Source organism: Oncorhynchus nerka, linkage group LG16 (assembly GCF_034236695.1).
Source record: "Oncorhynchus nerka isolate Pitt River linkage group LG16, Oner_Uvic_2.0, whole genome shotgun sequence".
Lineage (NCBI taxonomy): Eukaryota > Metazoa > Chordata > Actinopteri > Salmoniformes > Salmonidae > Oncorhynchus > Oncorhynchus nerka.
The window spans coordinates 32,726,791-32,749,825 of NC_088411.1; the positions used below are offsets into that span (position 1 = coordinate 32,726,791).

The window sequence follows — 23,035 nt, forward strand, 5'->3', positions numbered from 1 at the left end:
GAAATGTGTTTAGTGAGTCCACCAGATCAGAGGCAGTAGGGATTACCAGGGATGTTCTCTTGATAAGGAATGTAGTGGAGTAAAACTGAATATTAATGCACAGATATCCCCCCAAAAACTACTTCAGTAGTACTTTAAAGTATTTTTACATAAGTACTTTACACCACTGGGGACAGGTTAAGGTTAGTCAGAGGATTGGCACCAATCACCTTGAGGAATCATCCATCAATCAATTAATCATGGCAGAAAGAAGGATGCATTTTCAGAGACTCATGAGGGCTGACGTTCACTAGATGTACTTCTCTATTTGACCAGCAGGCGTCTCTCTCATCCTTCAGATAACACAGAGCTTCACTCAACTGTTACAGTTCAGTACTTCCAGAAAGGGAACTAATATTTAAAATTAGGTTAAGGGAAGGGTTATTGTTAAGGTTAGTGGTTTGGTTATGGTTAGTGTTAAGGTTGGGTCAGTTACATATTTTGGCTATCCGTGCTGTCGATGGGATGCTGGACAGAACATTTCCCCTAGTCTTTCCTTTCTAAAAAAGGACCAGCAAGCTTTACCTCCTTGAAAAGTTTATTTGATTAAAAATATCTCTAATAATATGACTGTTGGATAACTTTTTTGACCAACTGGGGGTTTGAAAACGCTGCCCTCAATCATCATTTTACATTGTTCCTGCATGAATCGATGTAGGCACAGTTATGCACAATCAGTCACACACAAACACACAAAACTGTTCCATTACTCAGATTAACAGGCTCATGTTTTAGGTCAGTCCAATAGCTGTCATCTGCTAACATGAAAGCCACTTGACTGTGGATCAATGATTTCCAAAGAGAAGCAACCCCCCCCCCCACTGACTTCTCTAGAGCTTTCTCTTTATCTCACCCCCCCCCCCCCAACTTCTCTAGATCTTTCTCTGTACCTCATCCCTCTGTACCTTCTCTTACTCTTTATCTCATCCCCCACTAACTTCTCTAGATCTTTCTCTGTACCTCATCCCCCAGTACCATATTTTACTCTGTACCTCATCCCCCAGTACCATATTTTACTCTGTACCTCATCCCCCAGTACCATATTTTACTCTGTACCTCATCCCCCAGTACCATATTTTACTCTGTACCTCATCCCCCAGTACCATATTTTACTCTGTACCTCATCCCCCAGTACCATATTTTACTCTGTACCTCATCCCCCAGTACCATATTTTACTCTGTACCTCATCCCCCAGTACCATATTTTACTCTGTACCTCATCCCCCAGTACCATATTTTCATCCCCCAGTACCATATTTTACTGTCTACCTCATCCCCCAGTACCATATTTTACTCTCTACCTCATCCCCCAGTACCATATTTTATATTCATGTTCTTTACCTCCCTGTAATATCTCTCCTCTCTGCTCCTTCCTCTATATTCCCTGCTTTCTTCTTCTTATCCTCCCTTATATACCCCTCACATTGCTCTCTCCTTCTTCTCTTCACTGCACTCTCTTCTCCCATTTCCTCTTCTCTCACAACTCTCTCTCATTCTCCATCCCTCTCTCTCCCTCCCTTGCCCTCTGTTCTCCTGAGATGGATAGGCCTATTGATTTACAGACGATGGCTTTGACATGACAGACAACCTGGACCCCACTGGGAGTAAAGCCCTACTTCAACCTCCCAGAGTCACGCGCGCACACACACACACACACACACACACACACACACACACACACACACACACACACACACACACACACACACACACACACACACACACACACACACACACACACACACACACACACACACACACACACACACACACACACACACACACACACACACATATATATATTCCCAAACACTCCCTTCACAGACCACAGACCGCAAGGAATGTTAGTAAACCTACATGGTGTGTGGAGATGAGACAGTGGAGGGGTCTGTGTGTAACATTAACCACAGCTCTGTGACTGACTAGGGGAGTTCGGTGGCTGTGAAGCCCACCAAACAGCTCTACAGACGGGGCTACTGTTAGCCACCCTCCCCCTGGCACACACACTAGCAGACCAGACCACCTCTGTGTGTGAGGCTAGACTTCAGAAAGTGGGTGGTACAGTAAAGGAAGGACAACAGACAAGATGTTTATGTGTCTGAGGAATAGTTGCTTGTGTTCACTTCTTTGCGTGTGTGAAAGGTGTATTCATGTGTGGATTGGTATTACTGTACCCATGTGTGTCTGTTTGTGTTTATTGAGTAAGCTCATGTGTGTGTGTTTGTGTGTGTCCGTGCGTGCGTGCGTGCGTGCGAGTGTGCGTGTGCGTACTCACAGGTGAGACAGAGAGGCCACATCACTGAAGATGCCGTCAGGAAGCTCGGAGATCTCGTTGCCATGGAGAGACCTTTGAGATGACAGACAGAGTGGGAGGTGAACACAGAAATACCTCAACTAGATCTGCTCCCATCATTCTGTTCCAACGTCCTAAATGTTGGGAAAAATGTTTTATAAAGTTGATTGTTTCGATCTCACTGAAGCATATCCACTAGATCTGTTCATATGTTTCTGTAGTCAGACAATGCCGGGTCCTTATGTTGCACGTAGTGGCCCTGAGGTCTACAGGGGAAGAGGAGGGCATGGAGAGAGCTCCCCTCTGAATCAGCTTGCTACAGTTGTCTCTCTAGTGACTGCTGCAGTTTTACTGTCTGTCTGTCTCTCTGCAGCAGGTCTGGGCAGGGGAAAGGTTGTCTGTTATCTGGGGCTCAGGGCTGGCTGGAAGAGACAGACACAGGGCTGCAGTGGAATCCAGAGTGGCTGGTGTTAAGTTACTGAACTGAGCACTCAGCAGAGTACCTAGGCTGTGATTCCCAGACAGGCTGGTAGGGCTCTGTGAGCTAAAGGGGACGGTGAGTATAGAGGAGGGGGGTCTTTGAGTGTGTGAAGGGGGAGTTTGAGCTCTGCTGTCTGTTGTGGGGGCATGAGAGGGGTCTTTGAGTATGGGAAGGGGGAGTTTGAGCTCTGCTGTCTGTTGTGGGGGTGTGATGGGGGGTCTTTGAGTATGGGAAGGGGGAGTTTGAGTTCTGCTGTCTGTTGTGCGGGTGTGATGGGGGGGGGGGGGTCTGTCAGAGTGCAGAGCTGCTTCCTTCCTCGTCTTTCATCGAGGTGATTGGGTGATGAGCCACTGGGCTTACCGATACATACACACACGCGCATGATGACACACACACACACACACACACACACACACACACACAGGGCTTGATGGCAGTAAAGAAAAGGATTTAATGGCAGAAAAATAATATGGCTGTCCTAATCTGTCAAGCCATTACCAACAGTCTCTGTGTCTTTGGATGAACACCAGATACTTACTTCTAAACCCATTGGACCCCTGGCCCTGCTTGGCTACTGGCCAAACTAATACTATGCTTCCTGTTCACTGTCCCGTAGCTTGCTCTGTATCCTACGACCCTATAATGTATCCATTCTAAACTTCATACGCTACAGCCCATACAAACTGAACACCCCTTAATGTATCCATTCTAACCTTCATATGCTACAGCCCCTGCTGACTGAACACCCCTTAATGTATCCATTCTAACCTTCATATGTTACAGCCCCTGCTGACTGGACACCCCTTAATGTATCCATTCTAACCTTCATATGTTACAGCCCCTGGTGACTGGACACCCATTAATGTATCCATTCTAACCCTCATACGCTACAGCCCCTGCTGACTGGACACCCCTTAATGTATCCATTCTAACCTTCATACGCTACAGCCCATACAAACTGAACACCCCTTAATGTATCCATTCTAACCTTCATATGCTACAGCCCCTGCTGACTGGACACCCCTTAATGTATCCATTCTAACCTTCATACGCTACAGCCCATACGAACGGGACACCCCTTAATGTATCCATTCTAACCTTCATATGCTACAGCCCATACAAACTGAACACCCCTTAATGTATCCATTCTAACCTTCATATGCTACAGCCCCTGCTGACTGGACACCCCTTAATGTATCCATTCTAACCTTCATATGCTACAGCCCCTGCTGACTGAACACCCCTTAATGTATCCATTCTAACCTTCATATGCTACAGCCCCTGCTGACTGAACACCCCTTAATGTATCCATTCTAAACCTCATATGTTATAGCCCATACTAACTGGACACCCCTTAATGTATCCATTCTAACCTTCATACGCTACAGCCCCTGCTGACTGGACACCCCTTAATGTATCCATTCTAACCTTCATACGTTACAGCCCCTGCTGACTGGACACCCCTTAATGTATCCATTCTAACCCTCATAAGCTACAGCCCCTGCTGACTGGACACCCCTTAATGTATCCATTCTAACCCTCATATGTTACAGCCCCTGCTGACTGGACACCCCTTAATGTATCCATTCTAACCCTCATATGTTACAGCCCCTGCTGACTGGACACCCCTTAATGTATCCATTCTAACCTTCATATGCTACAGCCCCTGCTGACTGGACACCCCTTAATGTATCCATTCTCACCTTCATATGCTACAGCCCCTGCTGACTGGACACCCCTTAATGTACCCATTCTAACCTTCATATGTTACAGCCCCTGCTGACTGGACACCCCTTAATGTATCCATTCTAACCTTCATACGCTACAGCCCATACCAACTGGACACCCCTTAATGTATCCATTCTAACCCTCATAAGCTACAGCCGCTGCTGACTGGACACCCCTTAATGTATCCATTCTAACCCTCATAAGCTACAGCCCCTGCTGACTGGACACCCCTTAATGTATCCATTCTAACCTTCATAAGCTACAGCCCCTGCTGACTGGACACCCCTTAATGTATCCATTCTAACCTTCATATGCTACAGCCCCTGCTGACTGGACACCCCTTAATGTATCCATTCTAACCTTCATATGCTACAGCCCCTGCTGACTGGACACCCCTTAATGTATCCATTCTAACCTTCATAAGCTACAGCCCCTGCTGACTGGACACCCCTTAATGTATCCATTCTAACCCTCATACGCTACAGCCCCTGCTGACTGGACACCCCTTAATGTATCCATTCTAACCTTCATATGCTACAGCCCCTGCTGACTGGACACCCCTTAATGTATCCATTCTAACCTTCATATGCTACAGCCCCTGCTGACTGGACACCCCTTAATGTATCCATTCTAACCTTCATATGCTACAGCCCCTGCTGACTGGACACCCCTTAATGTATCCATTCTAACCTTCATATGCTACAGCCCCTGCTGACTGGACACCCCTTAATGTACCCATTCTAACCTTCATACGCTACAGCCCATACCAACTGGACACCCCTTAATGTATCCATTCTAACCCTCATAAGCTACAGCCCCTGCTGACTGGACACCCCTTAATGTATACATTCTAACCCTCATAAGCTACAGCCCCTGCTGACTGGACACCCCTTACCAAGGCAGGGGGTCAGGGCTAAGGGTATAGGCAGGAGAAGATTTTACAGTGGGCAGTTGGCCAGTAACAATGACTCAGAGAGAGAGCTAGAAGAAGGGAGGAGCCAGGGAGTCTCTGTTAGAGAAACGTTATGGTTAGTAACACACTGCTCTCACAGCCCTCTCCTTTCTCTAACTCCCCTTTGACTCCCTCACTCTATTTCTAAACCCTTTGTTGACCAGGCCACAGTCTTCACCCTTTCTTTCTCTCTTTCTGTCTTTTTTTTTTCTTTCTTCTTTTTAAAACTTTCTCACCCCTCACGTTTTGGCCACACCCTGATGCTGTCTCGACACACTCCCTTTACGCACACACACGCACCTAATACCCAGCAGGAGGCTTACCTCAAACAAAACCACAATAATCATCATACATGCACACACACACACACACACACACACACACACACACACACACACACACACACACACACACACACACACACACACACATACACACACACACACACGACAGACCCCTAGTCTGTTTGATGATTCCGTTAATGATTCTTCCATTTTTTTACTAGACTGTAAAATCGAAGGGGTGTGTGTGTGTGTGTGTGTGTCTGTCTGTTTGCGTGTGCATGTATGATGATTATTGTGGTTTTGTTTGAGGTAAGCCTCCTGCTGGGTATTAGATGCGTGTGTGTGCGTGTGTGCGTAAAGGGAGTGTGTCTTTCCGTTAATTCCGTTAATGATTCTTCCATTTTTTTACTAGACTGTAAAGTCGAAGGGGTGTGTGTACGTGTGTGTGTGTGTGTGTGTGTGTGTGTGTGTGTGTGTGTGTGTGTGTGTGTGTGTGTGTGTGTGTGTGTGTGTGTGTGTGTCAAGTCTCAAGCCAAGGTTACTTCTCAGGAAGCTAACACAGGTCTTCAAGTCTCAAGCCAAGGTTACTTATCAGGAAGTTAACTCAGTCTTCAAGCCTCAAGCCAGGATACTTATCAGGAAGTTAACTCAGTCTTCAAGCCTCAAGCCAAGGTTACTTATCAGGGAGCTAATGCAGTCTCCAAGTCAAGGTTACTTATCAGGAAGTTAACTCGACATCCTGTGGCGGACTGCAATAGCATCGAACAGTCCCCGCGATATGCAACTGTTCAGGGAAGTCAGGAACCAATACACGCAGTCAGTCAGGAAAGCTAAGGCCAGCTTCTTCAGGCAGAAGTTTGCATCCTGTAGCTCCAACTCCAAAAAGTTCTGGGACACTGTGAAGTCCATGGAGAACAAGAGCACCTCCTCCCAGCTGCCCACTGCACTGAGGCTAGGGAACACAGTCACCACCGACAAATCCATGATTATCGAAAACTTCAACAAGCATTTCTCAACGGCTGGCCATGCCTTCCGCCTGGCTACTCCTACCTCGGCCAACAGCTCCGGCCCCCCCGCAGCTCCTCGCCCAAGCCTCTCCAGGTTCTCCTTTACCCAAATCCAGATAGCAGATGTTCTGAAAGAGCTGCAAAACCTGGACCCGTATAAATCAGCTGGGCTTGACAATCTGGACCCTCTATTTCTGAAACTATCCGCCGCCATTGTCGCAACCCCTATTACCAGCCTGTTCAACCTCTCTCTCATATCGTCTGAGATCCCCAAGGATTGAAAGCTGCCGCAGTCATCCCCCTCTTCAAAGGGGGAGACACCCTGGACCCAAACTGTTACAGACCTATATCCATTCTGCCCTGCCTATCTAAGGTCTTCGAAAGCCAAGTCAACAAACAGGTCATTGACCATCTCGAATCCCACCGTACCTTCTCCGCTATGCAATCTGGTTTCCGAGCCGGTCACGGGTGCACCTCAGCCACACTCAAGGTACTAAACGACATCATAACCGCCATCGATAAAAGACAGTACTGTGCAGCCGTCTTCATCGACCTTGCCAAGGCTTTCGACTCTGTCAATCACCATATTCTTATCGGCAGACTCAGTAGCCTCGGCTTTTCGGATGACTGCCTTGCCTGGTTCACCAATTACTTTGCAGACAGAGTTCAGTGTGTCAAATCGGAGGGCATGTTGTCCGGTCCTCTGGCAGTCTCTATGGGGTGCCACAGGGTTCAATTCTCGGGCCGACTCTTTTCTCTGTGTATATCAATGATGTTGCTCTTGCTGCGGGCGATTCCCTGATCCACCTCTACGCAGACGACACCATTCTATACACTTTTGGCCCGTCACTGGACACTGTGCTATCTAACCTCCAATCGAGCTTCAATGCCATACAACACTCCTTCCGTGGCCTCCAACTGCTCTTAAACGCTAGTAAAACCAAATGCATGCTTTTCAACCGATCGCTGCCTGCACCCGCTTGCCCGACTAGCATCACCACACTGGATGGTTCCGACCTTGAATATGTGGACACCTATAAGTACCTAGGTGTCTGGCTAGACTGCAAACTCTCCTTCCAGACCCATATCAAACATCTCCAATCGAAAATCAAATCAAGAGTCGGCTTTCTATTCCGCAACAAAGCCTCCTTCACTCACGCTGCCAAGCTTACCCTAGTAAAACTGACTATCCTACCGATCCTCGACTTCGGCGATGTCATCTACAAAATGGCTTCCAACACTCTTCTCAGCAAACTGGATGCAGTTTATCACAGTGCCATCCGTTTTGTCACTAAAGCACCTTATACTACCCACCACTGCGACTTGTATGCTCTAGTCGGCTGGCCCTCGCTACATATTCGTCGCCAGACCCACTGGCTCCAGGTCATCTACAAGGCCATGCTAGGCAAAGCTCCGCCTTATCTCAGCTCACTGGTCACGATGGCAACACCCATCCGTAGCATGCGCTCCAGCAGGTGTATCTCATTGAGCATCCCCAAAGCCAACACCTCATTCGGCCGCCTTTCGTTCCAGTACTCTGCTGCCTGTGACTGGAACGAATTGCAAAAATTGCTGAAGTTGGAGACTTTTATCTCCCTCACCAACTTCAAACATCAGCTATCTGAGCAGCTAACCCAGCAGCTAGCCCACCCATTTTCACCTACCTCATCCCCACAGTTTTTATTTATTTACTTTTCTGCTCTTTTGCACACAAATATCTCTACCTGTACATGATCATCTGATCATTTATCACTCCAGTGTTAATCTGCAATATTGTAATTATTCTCCTACCTCCTCATGCCTTTTGCACACAGTGTATATAGACCCCCCCCTTTTTTTTTCTCTACTGTGTTATTGACTTGTTAATTGTTTACTCCATGTGTAACTCTGTGTTGTCTGATCACTCTGCTATGCTTTATCTTGGCCAGGTCGCAGTTGCAAATGAGAACCTGTTCTCAACTAGCCTACCTGGTTAAATAAAGGTGAAATAAAAATAAAAATAAAAAAACTCAGTCTTCAAGCCTCAAAGCCAGGATACTTATCATGCGAGTGCGGTTCAGCAACAGACTTGTTAGACTTCCATGTGTTTTACCAGGCAGTCTTTCACTCACGTGCCATATAAGTCTGCCTCATTTGTAATTATGTTAGTATGCCGAAGCCCACTCACACAGACATGAACACACACAGACCCCCTCTGTCTAGGACCCTGCTGTCTCAGATGAACTGGAGTCAGAAAGGAAACAGAAAACTGTCTTTACTGCTGGTCTGATCACTCAAATCCCTGCTATATAATGTCCCCTGTAACCTCGTTCTTTGTGTTTTAACGGGAGGAGGGATCGAGGGGTGTAGACAGAAAGTGTCTCAGGCAAGACGTTTAATAGTTCTAACTGTTAGACTCTAAAAGGGGTTCAGAGTTCAAAGTTGGTAAAAGTTTCATACACACACACACACACACACACACACGGATACACACTCACACAGACAGTGATGGGATAGGAGAATGTGCTCACAGTAGTCGAAGGGAGCGCAGTCCACCAAAGGCCAGACTGGGGATGCAGCGCAGAGAGTTATAACTCAGGATCCTAGAATGATAAGAAACAGGCAGAACACCTTAACATATATCCCTTCTGTTATAACTCAGGATCCTAGAATGAGTAAGAAACAGGCAGTACACCTTAACATATATCCCTTCTGTTATAACTCAGGATCCTAGAATGAGTAAGAAACAGGCAGTACACCTTAACATATATCCCTCCTGTTATAACTCATGATCCTAGAATGAGTAAGAAACAGGCAGTACACCTTAACATATATCCCTCCTGTTATAACTCAGGATCCTAGAATGAGTAAGAAACAGGCAGTACACCTTAACATATATCCCTCCTGTTATAACTCATGATCCTATAATGAGTAAGAAACAGGCAGTACACCTTAACATATATCCCTTCTGTTATAACTCAGGATCCTAGAATGAGTAAGAAACAGGCAGTACACCTTAACATAACTCATCCAGATTCTAGTTATAACTCAGGATCCTAGAATGAGTAAGAAACAGGCAGTACACCTTAACATATATCCCTTCTGTTATAACTCAGGATCCTAGAATGAGTAAGAAACAGGCAGTACACCTTAACATATATCCCTTCTGTTATAACTCAGGATCCTAGAATGAGTAAGAAACAGGCAGTACACCTTAACATATATCCCTCCTGTTATAACTCAGGATCCTAGAATGAGTAAGAAAAGGGCAGTACACCTTAACATATATCCCTCCTGTTATAACTCAGGATCCTAGAATGAGTAAGAAACAGGCAGTACACCTTAACATATATCCCTCCTGTTATAACTCAGGATCCTAGAATGAGTAAGAAACAGGCAGTACACCTTAACATATATCCCTCCTGTTATAACTCAGGATCCTAGAATGAGTAAGAAACAGGCAGTACACCAGTTAACATATATCCCTCCTGTTATAACTCAGGATCCTAGAATGAGTAAGAAACAGGCAGTACACCTTAACATATATCCCTTCTGTTATAACTCAGGATCCTAGAATGAGTAAGAAACAGGCAGTACACCTTAACATATATCCCTCCTGTTATAACTCAGGATCCTAGAATGAGTAAGAAACAGGCAGTACACCTTAACATATATCCCTCCTGTTATAACTCAGGATCCTAGAATGAGTAAGAAACAGGCAGTACACCTTAACATATATCCCTTCTGTTATAACTCAGGATCCTAGAATGAGTAAGAAACAGGCAGTACACCGTAACACATATTCCTTCTGTTATAACTCAGGATCCTAGAATGATAAGAAACAGGCAGTACACCTTAACATATATCCCTCCTGTTATAACTCAGGATCCTAGAATGATAAGAAACAGGCAGTACACCTTAACATATATCCCTCCTGTTATAACTCAGGATCCTAGAATGATAAGAAACAGGCAGTACACCGTAACACATATCCCTTCTGTTATAACTCAGGATCCTAGAATGAGTAAGAAACAGGCAGTACACCTTAACATATATCCCTCCTGTTATAACTCAGGATCCTACAGGCAGTACACCTTAACACATATCCCTCCTGTTATAACTCAGGATCCTAGAATGAGTAAGAAACAGGCAGTACACCTTAACATATAATCCTCCTGTTATAACTCAGGATCCTAGAATGAGTAAGAAACAGGCAGTACACCTTAACATATATCCCTCCTGTTATAACTCAGGATCCTAGAATGAGTAAGAAACAGGCAGTACACCTTAACATATATCCCTCCTGTTATAACTCAGGATCCTACAGGCAGTACACCTTAACACATATCCCTCCTGTTATAACTCAGGATCCTAGAATGAGTAAGAAACAGGCAGTACACCTTAACATATATCCCTCCTGTTATAACTCAGGATCCTACAGGCAGTACACCTTAACACATATCCCTCCTGTTATAACTCAGGATCCTAGAATGAGTAAGAAACAGGCAGTACACCTTAACACATATCCCTTCTGTTATAACACATCCTAGAAAACTACAGAGTTGTTTTGTTGTGTTCAATGCGCTCATAGTGGACAGGTGGACAGGTGGACAGGTAGACAGGTAGACAGGTGGACAGGTAGACAGGTGGACAGGTAGAGAGGTGGACAGGTAGACAGGTAGACAGGTGGACAGGTGGACAGGTGGACAGGTGGACAGGTAGACAGGTGGACAGGTGGACAGGTAGACAGGTGGACAGGTGGACAGGTAGACAGGTGGACAGGTGGACAGGTGGACAGGTAGACAGGTAGACAGGTAGACAGGTGGACAGGTGGACAGGTAGACAGGTAGACAGGTGGACAGGTGGACAGGTAGACAGGTGGACAGGTAGACAGGTGGACAGGTGGACAGGTGGACAGGTGGACAGGTAGACAGGTAGACAGGTAGACAGGTGGACAGGTGGACAGGTGGACAGGTAGACAGGTAGACAGGTGGACAGGTGGACAGGTGGACAGGTGGACAGGTAGACAGGTGGACAGGTGGACAGGTAGACAGGTGGACAGGTGGACAGGTGGACAGGTGGACAGGTGTCAGGTGGACAGGTGGACAGGTAGACAGGTGGACAGGTGGACAGGTGGACAGGTGGACAGGTGGACAGGTGGACAGGTGGACAGGTAGACAGGTGGACAGGTGGACAGGTGGACAGGCGGACAGGCGGACAGGCGGACAGGCGGACAGGTGGACAGGTAGACAGGTAGACAGGTGGACAGGTAGACAGGTAGGTTAAAGGATCAGTGCTTACAGTGTCGTGAGCTGACTCATGTTGGAGAATGAAGAGATGGTGAGAGAGTTGATCTTGTTGTTACTAAGGTCTCTAAAAGGACACAGAACACACTGTTAAATCACACTGTTGGGCATCCACCCATGAAGTGTCATTCCTTATGTTATAAAATACATTTCACCAAAACAAATATGATTGTTCATGATATGAACTGTTCAGTGGGGTCTTTCTCTACCATATCATTAACATTATATCTAAAAAGTTGGATTTTGTAACATCTGATAGTAAGCACCGAGCTCTGTTGACAGCTGAATTGAAAATAAAAAGCTTGTTTTATGTCCTCCGGATTGGAGAAGAAAGAAGTTCAACAGTGTACTTGTCAGTTAGCCACAGTTCTCCTACAGTATCCAGCCTAGCTGACGCAATTATATTACCCAGAGTTTCTACCCCTTTCTTTCTCTGGCCTCCATTGAATTAGTCCCCCTAATTCTGGCCATCATACAAGGGTAAAAACTTTTGAAGTGATTACGATGGAGACACAAGGGGTGGACCACTGTTTTTTTTGAGTAACATGTAACATATTATTTTACCCATCGGTCAAAAGATGCTTTTTGATTGGACACGGTACACACTGCCAAATAACACCAGGTAAACATCAAGGTTGGCCAGGGAGACACACTCACACTAACTGGAGGTATTTAAAGGTAGAAAGCTCCTTTGGCACCATGCCAAACTGGTTCCCATCTAGATACCTGTGGAGAGACAGACAGATATTCAGAGTTTAATACTTGTGTGAAATGGCAGCATTCAGATCCTGGGTCTTTCTAAAGCCACAGAGAGAGAAAGGCCAGACCACGAACCCTAACAACCTTCCCTCCCTCCCACCCTCCCTCCCCTCCCTCCCCCACCTCTCTTTATCTATCTCCCCACCCCCTCTATCTCTATCCATCTCCCTCTCTCCCCCACCCCCTATCTATCATCTATCTATCTATCTATCTATCTATCTATCTATCTATCTATCTATCTATCTATCTATCTCCCTCCCACCCCCCACCCCTTTCTATCTATCTCCCCCTTCCCTCCCCTCTCTCCCCACCCCTCTCTATCTATCTCCCCTCCCCTCCCTATCTAGTTCCCGTTTCCCTCCCCTCCCTCCCCCCCCACACACCCATCTCTTTCTATCTCCCCCTTCCCCCTACCCTCTCTATCTATCTCCAGACCCATCCCAACAAAACCTGCTCATTAAAATGTTCTCTTGCTGCTGTGGATCTCTCTCTCTCACACACACACACACACACACACACACACACACACACACACACACACACACACACACACACACACACACACACACACACACACACACAGTTCTTGGCCATTGTAGTTGGAGTGACATCAGTATTAGGCCTGGAGGCCTGAGAGAAGAACTATAATGTTTATTCTCTCTCTCTCTCTCTCTCTCTCTCTCTCTCTCTCTCTCCATCTTTCTTCTGTGTTAAGTCCATTGCTACGATCTGCTCATGTCCATAAAATTCCACCTGATTGTATCATAAAACATTCTTATGATTGAAATATTTGATGTACTGAGGAGGAACTCACAATTCAGTGACGTTTCTGGGGATGCCTTTGGGCAGCGCACGGAGGTGATTGTTACTGCAGCGTACCACAGTCTCCAGACATGTACACTCACTGGGACACTGAGGCCTGGGCACACAGCTCATCTCCTCCACTCCTGTACAGAGACAGAGGGAGAAGGCAGGTTTGATTATTCATCTAGCAAGAGAGACTGAATAGCGGAAATGAGGAAAAGAGAGGTTAGATAGAGAGAACAGAGAGGTTAGATAGAGAGAATATATTAAATGAGAGATTAGATAGAGATGACATATTAAATGAGAGATTAGATAGAGAGAACGTTTTAAATGAAAGATTAGATAGAAATTACATATTAAATGAGAGATTAGATAGAGATGACATTAAATGAGAGATTAGATAGAGATGACCCTCAATGTGTGTTAGTGATCTACTGTTGGCCCTCATTGTGTGGGAGGTAAATTAGTGATCTACTGTTGGCCCTCATTGTATGAGAGAACATACGTATGAGTGAAACCTGTAACTCCCATCTAGGCAGAACTGTGTGTGCTAGAGAGTGTGAGGCAGAACTGTGTGTGCTAGAGAGTGTGAGGCAGAACTGTGTGTGCTAGAGAGTGTGAGGCAGAACTGTGTGTGCTAGACAGTGTGTGTGTGTTTCGACCCAAACTCACCCTCTTCACAGCGGAAGTCAGGCAGGGCCACGTCCTGTAGTGGGATCTCTTTGAGGAAGGCGGGGCGCTGGCATCGAGGATTGCCCGTGACGATCTTTCTGCTTCTCAGCCAATCACCAAGCCAGGCCAGACGACAGTCACAGTTGAAGGAGTTAGCCAGCAGGTTACTGATGGAAAGAGAGAGTTAGACTTAACAATTACACCAATTAAGTGTGTGTGTGTGTGTGTGTGTGTGTGTGTGTGTGTGTGCGCGCGCGTGTGTGTGTGTAGGTGTGTTAGAGCCCTGCATCGAGTGAAAAATCAGCTGTTGTATAGAATGAAACCATTATTTCAACCCGTGGTTCAGCTCACAGTTCAGAACAATTACACTGCGGGTCGGATACATTTGCAATAAAAAAATGTACAGGAGCTTGTTGTGTTGCGAATTCCATTCAGTGAGTGGCGAGGCAGACATAGGCTACCAGCCACGCAGAGACGCCATGTCCATACGGGGTACAGGGGCACGTGCCCCCTCAGATTAATGCTGATTAATATGTTGTATTTAAAAATATATATTTGTTGCTGTACTAGCCACCTAGCCATTTTCTGAAGTTGTCTTTAGCTAGCCCAGATAGGTTCCCAATCTCTCAACCTCATAGCTAGCTACCAAGAAGCCATTTCACGCTATCAATCAAGTTAGAGTAGCTAGCTTGTTTATCTATCTTAGCTGGCATGCCTGCTGGCAAGGTTGGTAGACTTTAGAAAAACTGTTCATTACTAAACGTACTGAATAAGACCCACATTCCTTTCAATCTTTTACCCAGATTTTAGCAGAGACCCAGGGAAATGCAGTGCATTCAGAAAGTATTCAGACCCCTTGACATTCAGAGACTTGTCCCGAAGCCACTCCTGCATTGTCTTGGCTGTGTGCTTAGGGTCATTGTCCTGTTGGAAGGTAAATCTTAGCCCCAGTCTGAGGTCCTGAGTGCTCTGGAGCAGGTTTTCATCCAGGATATCTCTGTACTTTGCTCTGTTCATCTTTCCCTTGATCCTGACTAGTCTCCTGGTCCCTGCCGCTGAAAAACATCCCCAAAGCATGATACTGCCATCACCATGCTTCCCCGTAGGGATGGTGCCAGGTTTCCTCCAGTCATGATGTTAGGCATTCAGGCCTAAGAGTTCAATCTTTGTTTCATCAGACCAGAGAATATTGTTTATCGTGGTCTTAGAGTCTTTAGGTGCATTTTGGAAAACTCCAAGGTGGCTGTCTTGTACCTATTACTGAGGAGTGGGTTCCGTCTGGCCACGCTATAATAAAGGCCTGTTTGGTGGAGTGCTGCAGAGATGGTTGTCCTTCTGGAAGGTTCTCCCATCCCCACAGAGGAACTTCCATTTAAGAATGATGGAGGCCACTGTGTTCTTGGGTATCTTCAATGCTGCAGACATTTTTGGTACCCTTCCCCAGATCTGTGCCTCGACACAATCCTGTCTCGGAACTCTTCGGACAATTAATTCGACCTCTTGTCCAATCAATTGAATTTACCACATGTGGACTCCAATCAAGTTGTAGAAACTTCTCATGGATAATCAATAGAAACAGGATGCACCTGAGCTCAATTTTGAGTCCCATAGAAAGGGTCTGAATACAGGTAAATTAGTTATTTCTGTTTTTTATTTTTAATACTTTTGCAAAAATGTCTAAAAACCTGTTTTCACTTTGTCGTTATGGGGTATTGTGTGTAGATTGACGAGGATAAACAATGATTTAATCCATTTTAGAATAAGGCTGTAACGTAACAAAATGTGGACATATTCAAGGCATCTGAAAACTTCCAGTCAGGAGGATACAGACAGCTGAGGAGGTGTGCTTAGACATGCAGAAAAAATAACATTTTTCACATCGAATGTAATGTAAAGATTATGGCTCTAGATTGCATTAAAAAGGGTTTCAAGTGTCTGAAAAATGGATGGGGAGCCTTAAGTTGGGTATTCTACTAAATAAATGTGTCCTATGTTTGCAGCCTGTATTCAATTCTGGGACTGGTTTATTTAAGTTTTAATTAGGCCTGAAATATTTGATTATCTTAACACTATTTCATGTAAAGGTATTTTTTTGTTATGTCGGCTACAGGCTTTTATTAGGTAAGAAAGCTAATTAGAAGACTATTTTTCTCAAAGCGATTTGAGTAATGCATCGCATTGTGAAAATAAAAATATATTGCATTCATTTTCTCCAAATGATGAATAGACATGCAATATGACGGGTAGGGCTCTGAGAACAGACCTGTGCAGGACTTAGTGTGTGTGAGTCTTACAGTGTAGACAGTGTCTGCAGGGTGTCGAAGGCTCCAGGGGTGATGGTAGTTAGCTGGTTGTCATAGAGAGACAACAGGCGAACGTTGTGCAGGCCGGTGAAGCTGTTGTTATGGATACATCTGATCTTGTTGTTCCTCAACATTCTGGAATAGAGAAAACTGCTTAATTGGCATATATCCCATGTGAATTGACAAGAAGTGTATTGAAATGTTCCTAATATGAAATATTAGGAGGAAGATCCAGTTGGAAAAGGAGGATTTGGATGATGTATTGTGGGTGTTAATACATGACTAGTCTCTTTCCACAGCCGCTGTGTGGACTTCCACAATTCTGCCAAGCAAGACTAGTACATTAAGCGTCAGTGCATGATGGTTCTCATCCATGTATACATGAGTGTGTGTGCCTACTTGTGCTCATGTGTGCGTCTGTGTCTGTTTGGGTCACTGCGTGTGTGTGTGTGTGTGTGTGTGTGTGTCTCTCTGCATGTGTGTGTGACTCACAGCATGCGTAGTCCCTCCAGTCCCTTGAACATTCCGCTGCGGACAGAATCCAGCTGATTGGCTGAAAGATGGAGCTCGTTGACAGATCCCGCCCCCTCAAACGCCCCATCCTCGATCTCTGTGATCTTATTGTTGCTAAGGTCACTGGGAATAAATAAATAATGGTGATTAAAGAAAGATGAAAAAATACTTTAGTGAACTTCTTAACTTTTTTTTGGTAGCAGCAGTGAAACATTAGCCTTGGTACCAGTCTGTTAGCTAACACTGCACTCCTTGTATTCCACTCCTTGTATTCCACTCCTTGTATTCCACTCCTTGTATTCCACTCCTTGTATTCCACTCCTTGTATTGCACTCCTTGTATTCCACTCCTTGTATTCCACTCCTTTCATTCCACTCCTGGTATTCCACTCCTGGTATTCCACTCCTTGTATTCCACTCCTTGTATTCCACTCCTTGTATTCCACTCCTTATATTCCACTCCTTGTATTCCACTGCTTGTACTTGTGGCTAAACAGACTGGTACCTAGACTAGTGAGACATTTCTGTCTACTTCATTCATAACATAAACCACAACATACATGTTGTTGAGCTGGGAGAGGGCCTTGAAGACTCCTGTAGCCTCCAGTGTAGTGATCTCATTGTTGTTCAGACGACTGGGAAGAGAGAGAGGAGGAAACAGACCATGGTTAGAATGAAGCTGGCGTTAAATAAACAGCCACGTGTGTGTGTGTCGGTGTGTGTGCGTGTGTGTGTGTGTCGGTGTGTGTGTGTGTGTGTGTACTCTTACAGTTCAGTGGTAGAGGCAGGGATGTGTTCTGGTATCTTTTTGATTCGGAGGTTGGAGCAGTCCACCACGTTGGACTCACAGCGACATTTAGGAGGACAGACTGGATCACTGTTACACTCATTATTCAGACGGGTGTCCTCGGTGCCTGAAGGCACATAACACACAAACACAAACAACCTTTAAAAAAAACTGTAGGGGGGACAAAATGGCGCCGTAGAGAGAACACGGTGTTTCAGCGAGCTCTCGTGGCATTCGAAAATTTATATTCTTACATTAATCTCCTAGTTTGAAAAAGTTGTAGAATTGGCCAAATAAGTTACCATATAATGAGTCTTGACGACTATTTCGCAAAAATCTCCGACAACATGCCCAATAGAACTACTAAGAAGTCGACCAAAACCACCACCCCTGTGGATGTGCATGAGGAGCTAGCTAACGTTAGCGAAGCTAACACCATTGCGGACCCAGGCACAATGGACCTGATGATTCAAAAGATGACTGATAACATTACTAAAGTGATCGATGCTAAGATAAGAACGGTCTTGGAAGCAATAGCAGGCCATTCAGCTGAAATACAGAGCGTTGTGAAACGTGTTGTTGAGGCGGAAGGAAGAATTGCTGCAGTGGAAACTTCAACTACATCTATGGACGCTAAGATAAAAGCACTTGAGAAACAGGTGCGCGAAATGGCGGAGCACATTGACGACTTAGATAATCGAGGACGCAGATGCAATATTCGTGTTGTGGGACTCCCGGAAAATTCTGAAGGGACACGTTCAGTAAAATTCTTTGAGGAATGGATCCCTGGCTACCTACAAATGTACACTAAGGCTGGTCGTGTGAAGCTGGACAGAGCCCATCGCTCTCAAGCACCATTACCCGGCCGGTGGTTATAAAGTTCCACAACTTCACCGACAAGCAGCGCGTCATGGATGCGGCTAGAAACATCGGCTCTGATGGTAGTCAACATAAAGGTCCAAAGGTCTCATTCTTCAATGATTATTCCACAGCGGTTGTACGAAGACGCAAAGCGTTTGATGAGGCGAAGGCTCGACTCAGGAGAATGAAGATGGACTACGCACTGTTGTACCCGGCCACATTGAAGATTATGGTCAACGGATCACCTAAAAAGCTCTACACACCTGAAGAGGCTGCTGCGTTTATTGACTCTCTCGGGTAAATAACTTTAAGCTGCACCTCCACAGCATTGAATAACTTTGTTTATTTTTAGTTGAATCTGATCACGAAACAGTGGTGTGAGTCCCACGTACTCCGGCTCAGTAATATTCGTATCTTTATTATTTTTCTTGCTAAAGTAATAGCCGCTATAGCTCAGGCTGAGATATGTGTGAATCCATATTGGTGCCCAGGCTTGGTTTTAGGTGGAAGAGCCTCAATCTTCTTCTATTGATTTTCTTTTCCATATATATAAAGGATGAGGCTATTGAGAGGCAATGCGGACTTAAGAGTCTACATTGGAGAGTTGAAATCCCCTGCATGTTAGCTAGTGGGAAAACCCCATTTTGGATTTTTACATGTTTAATTTTTGGGTTTAGTGTAGTTCGAGTTCAGGGTTCATATTTTTTGTTTATGCTCAGTGAGATAGAGGAGAGTTCAACACATGGAAAAAGGCACCACCCCACTTTTACAGTAGGATCCAGTCTGAATATTGAATGGTCAAGATACAATGGCAGATAACAGACTGCGTGTATGTATGTGGAACAAATTACAACAAGGAGGGTTTGGTCAAGTGTTTTTCTCATCATTTACATCCAGAAGTAGAGGTGTGGCAATTCTGGTGAAAAAGAACTTACCACTTAAGGTCTTGAATTGTGTGAAAGATACATTTGGTCGCTTTGTTATAATTAATGGTACTTTACAAGGGCAGAACATTTCCATAATGAATATTTACCTCCCCCCTGCTCACCCCACTGATTTCCTCACTAAGGCATTTCTAGACTTTTCAGAATTAAACTCAGACACTGCAGTGGTTGGAGGAGATTTTAACTGCTTGTTGAACCCCCTTATTGATAAGTTTCCCAGTGGTATAGCTTCACTCTCTCCTCAAGCTAAGTCACTTAAAGTTATTTGTGATGATCTGGGGTATGCGGATGTCTGGAGAGCTTTCCATCCCTCCAACAGAGAGTTCACTTTTTTCTCTGCACCTCATGGATGTCAGACTAGAATAGATTATTTTTTTATGCCCAAGACGTCTTTGCAGTCTGTTTTATCTGCTAGGATAGGAAGCATAGTCATATCTGATCATGCTGAGGTGATCCTGGACATAAAACTCAACGGGGCATTCAATCGGTCAAGACATTGGAGGTTGAACACAACCATTCTTAAAGACCATACATTCACATCATATTTTATAACAGAGTTTAAAGCATTTTTCTCTATTAACTCTCAATCAACAGATAACCCCTGGCTCCTTTGGGAGACCTGTAAAGCGTATGCCAGGGGTCTGATTATGTCATACACAGCTACTAAGAGAAGGAAAAAGCGAGAAAAGCAAAAAAATGTTAGAGGGTGAATTAGGAACTAAAGAGAAGGACTACATTAAAACGCCCACTCCTGCCCTATTAAAGGAAATATCAGTCATTAGATCAACGCTAGACTCTCTCCTAACACAGGACGCTGAAAAGAAAATGAGATTTGTCAGGCAAAAGCTATATGAACATGGCGATAAGCCAGGAAAGTACTTGGCATACCTAGCTAAAAAGAGGGCTGACTCTCAGTTAATTGCTACTATTACTGATTCTGATGGTAATCATTTATATGAAAATAAATTGATAAGTGACTCATTTAAGACATTTTATACAAACCTTTATGCCTCAGAACTGCCAAAGGATGCTCCCAAATTAATGGAGAACTTCTTTTGTAAGATTGAGCTCCCTACTATCTCCGAAGAACAGAGGTCCCTCCTTAATGCCCCTATTACCAAAGAAGAGATAATGTTCGCAATTAAGAATCTGCAAAACGGTAAGGCCCCAGGACCAGACGGGTTTTGTAGTGAGTTCTATAAGGAGTTCCATGGCCTGATCCTTGAGCCATTGCGTGATATGTTTAACCACTCATTTTCAAATGACCAACTCCCTCAAACGCTGAGAGAAGCCAACATTTCACTTATTCTCAAAAAGGGAAAATGTCCAGAGTCTTGTTCCTCGTACAGACCAATCTCCCTTCTGAATGTGGATAGAAAATTGCTTTCTTAAATTCTAGCCACAAGATTAGAGGACTTACTGCCACTAATTGTGAAAGGAGACCAAACTGGCTTCATTAGGGGCCGTAAGTCATGCAACAACGTCAGGCGGCTTCTTAATGTAATTCAAGCCTACCAACAAAGTGCTGTGGATGGTCTTGTGCTCTCCCTAGATGCTGAGAAAGCATTTGATCGTGTGGAGTGGTCTTACCTATTATTTGCTCTAAATAAATTTGGTCTGGGGGACAACTTTATAAAACGGGTGAAAGTTTTGTATGATGATCCTCAGGCTGCTGTCCTTACTAATGGGCTACGGTCAAATAGCTTCTCTGTACACAGAGGTACCAGACAGGGCTGTCCTTACTAATGGGCTACGGTCAAATAGCTTCTCTATAGACAGAGGTACCAGACAGGGCTGTCCTTACTAATGGGCTACGGTCAAATAGCTTCTCTATACACAGAGGTACCAGACAGGGCTGTCCTTACTAATGGGCTACGGTCAAATAGCTTCTCTATACACAGAGGTACCAGACAGGGCTGTCCTTACTAATGGGCTACGGTCAAATAGCTTCTCTATACACAGAGGTACCAGACAGGGCTGTCCTTACTAATGGGCTAAGGTCAAATAGCTTCTCTATACACAGAGGTACCAGACAGGGCTGTCCTTACTAATGGGCTACGGTCAAATAGCTTCTCTATACACAGAGGTACCAGACAGGGCTGTCCTTACTAATGGGCTACGGTCAAATAGCTTCTCTATACACAGAGGTACCAGACAGGGCTGTCCTTACTAATGGGCTAAGGTCAAATAGCTTCTCTATACACAGAGGTACCAGACAGGGCTGTCCTTACTAATGGGCTACGGTCAAATAGCTTCTCTATACACAGAGGTACCAGACAGGGCTGTCCTTACTAATGGGCTATGGTCAAATAGCTTCTCTATACACAGAGGTACCAGACAGGGCTGTCCTTACTAATGGACTACGGTCAAATAGCTTCTCTATACACAGAGGTACCAGACAGGGCTGTCCTTACTAATGGGCTACGGTCAAATAGCTTCTCTATACACAGAGGTACCAGACAGGGCTGTCCTTACTAATGGGCTAAGGTCAAATAGCTTCTCTATACACAGAGGTACCAGACAGGGCTGTCCTTACTAATGGGCTACGGTCAAATAGCTTCTCTATACACAGAGGTACCAGACAGGGCTGTCCTTACTAATGGGCTACGGTCAAATAGCTTCTCTATACACAGAGGTACCAGACAGGGCTGTCCTTACTAATGGGCTACGGTCAAATAGCTTCTCTATACACAGAGGTACCAGACAGGGCTGTCCTTACTAATGGGCTAAGGTCAAATAGCTTCTCTATACACAGAGGTACCAGACAGGGCTGTCCTTACTAATGGGCTACGGTCAAATAGCTTCTCTATACACAGAGGTACCAGACAGGGCTGTCCTTACTAATGGGCTACGGTCAAATAGCTTCTCTATACACAGAGGTACCAGACAGGGCTGTCCTTACTAATGGACTACGGTCAAATAGCTTCTCTATACACAGAGGTACCAGACAGGGCTGTCCTTACTAATGGGCTATGGTCAAATAGCTTCTCTATACACAGAGGTACCAGACAGGGCTGTCCTTACTAATGGACTACGGTCAAATAGCTTCTCTATACACAGAGGTACCAGACAGGGCTGTCCTTACTAATGGGCTACGGTCAAATAGCTTCTCTATACACAGAGGTACCAGACAGGGCTGTCCTTACTAATGGGCTACGGTCAAATAGCTTCTCTATATACAGAGGTACCAGACAGGGCTGTCCTTACTAATGGGCTACGGTCAAATAGCTTCTCTATATACAGAGGTACCAGACAGGGCTGTCCTTACTAATGGGCTACGGTCAAATAGCTTCTCTATACACAGAGGTACCAGACAGGGCTGTC

The 23,035-nt window shown here is 45.0% G+C and overlaps 1 protein-coding gene across 1 annotated transcript in view; it reads right to left on the reverse strand.

Annotated features, from left to right (window-relative positions):
• Positions 1–23,035, reverse strand: part of LOC115118421 (slit homolog 1 protein-like) — a 330,419-nt gene that overhangs the window by 19,133 nt on the left and 288,251 nt on the right. The window contains exons 16-25 of the mRNA XM_065002621.1: positions 17,889–18,033; positions 17,680–17,754; positions 17,100–17,243; positions 16,599–16,742; positions 14,305–14,471; positions 13,643–13,775; positions 12,727–12,795; positions 12,065–12,136; positions 9,295–9,366; positions 2,315–2,386 (exon numbers count right to left, since the gene is read on the reverse strand). Of these exons, the coding sequence (XP_064858693.1) occupies positions 2,315–2,386; positions 9,295–9,366; positions 12,065–12,136; positions 12,727–12,795; positions 13,643–13,775; positions 14,305–14,471; positions 16,599–16,742; positions 17,100–17,243; positions 17,680–17,754; positions 17,889–18,033 (1,093 nt within the window). The remainder of the gene's footprint in view (positions 1–2,314; positions 2,387–9,294; positions 9,367–12,064; positions 12,137–12,726; positions 12,796–13,642; positions 13,776–14,304; positions 14,472–16,598; positions 16,743–17,099; positions 17,244–17,679; positions 17,755–17,888; positions 18,034–23,035) is intronic.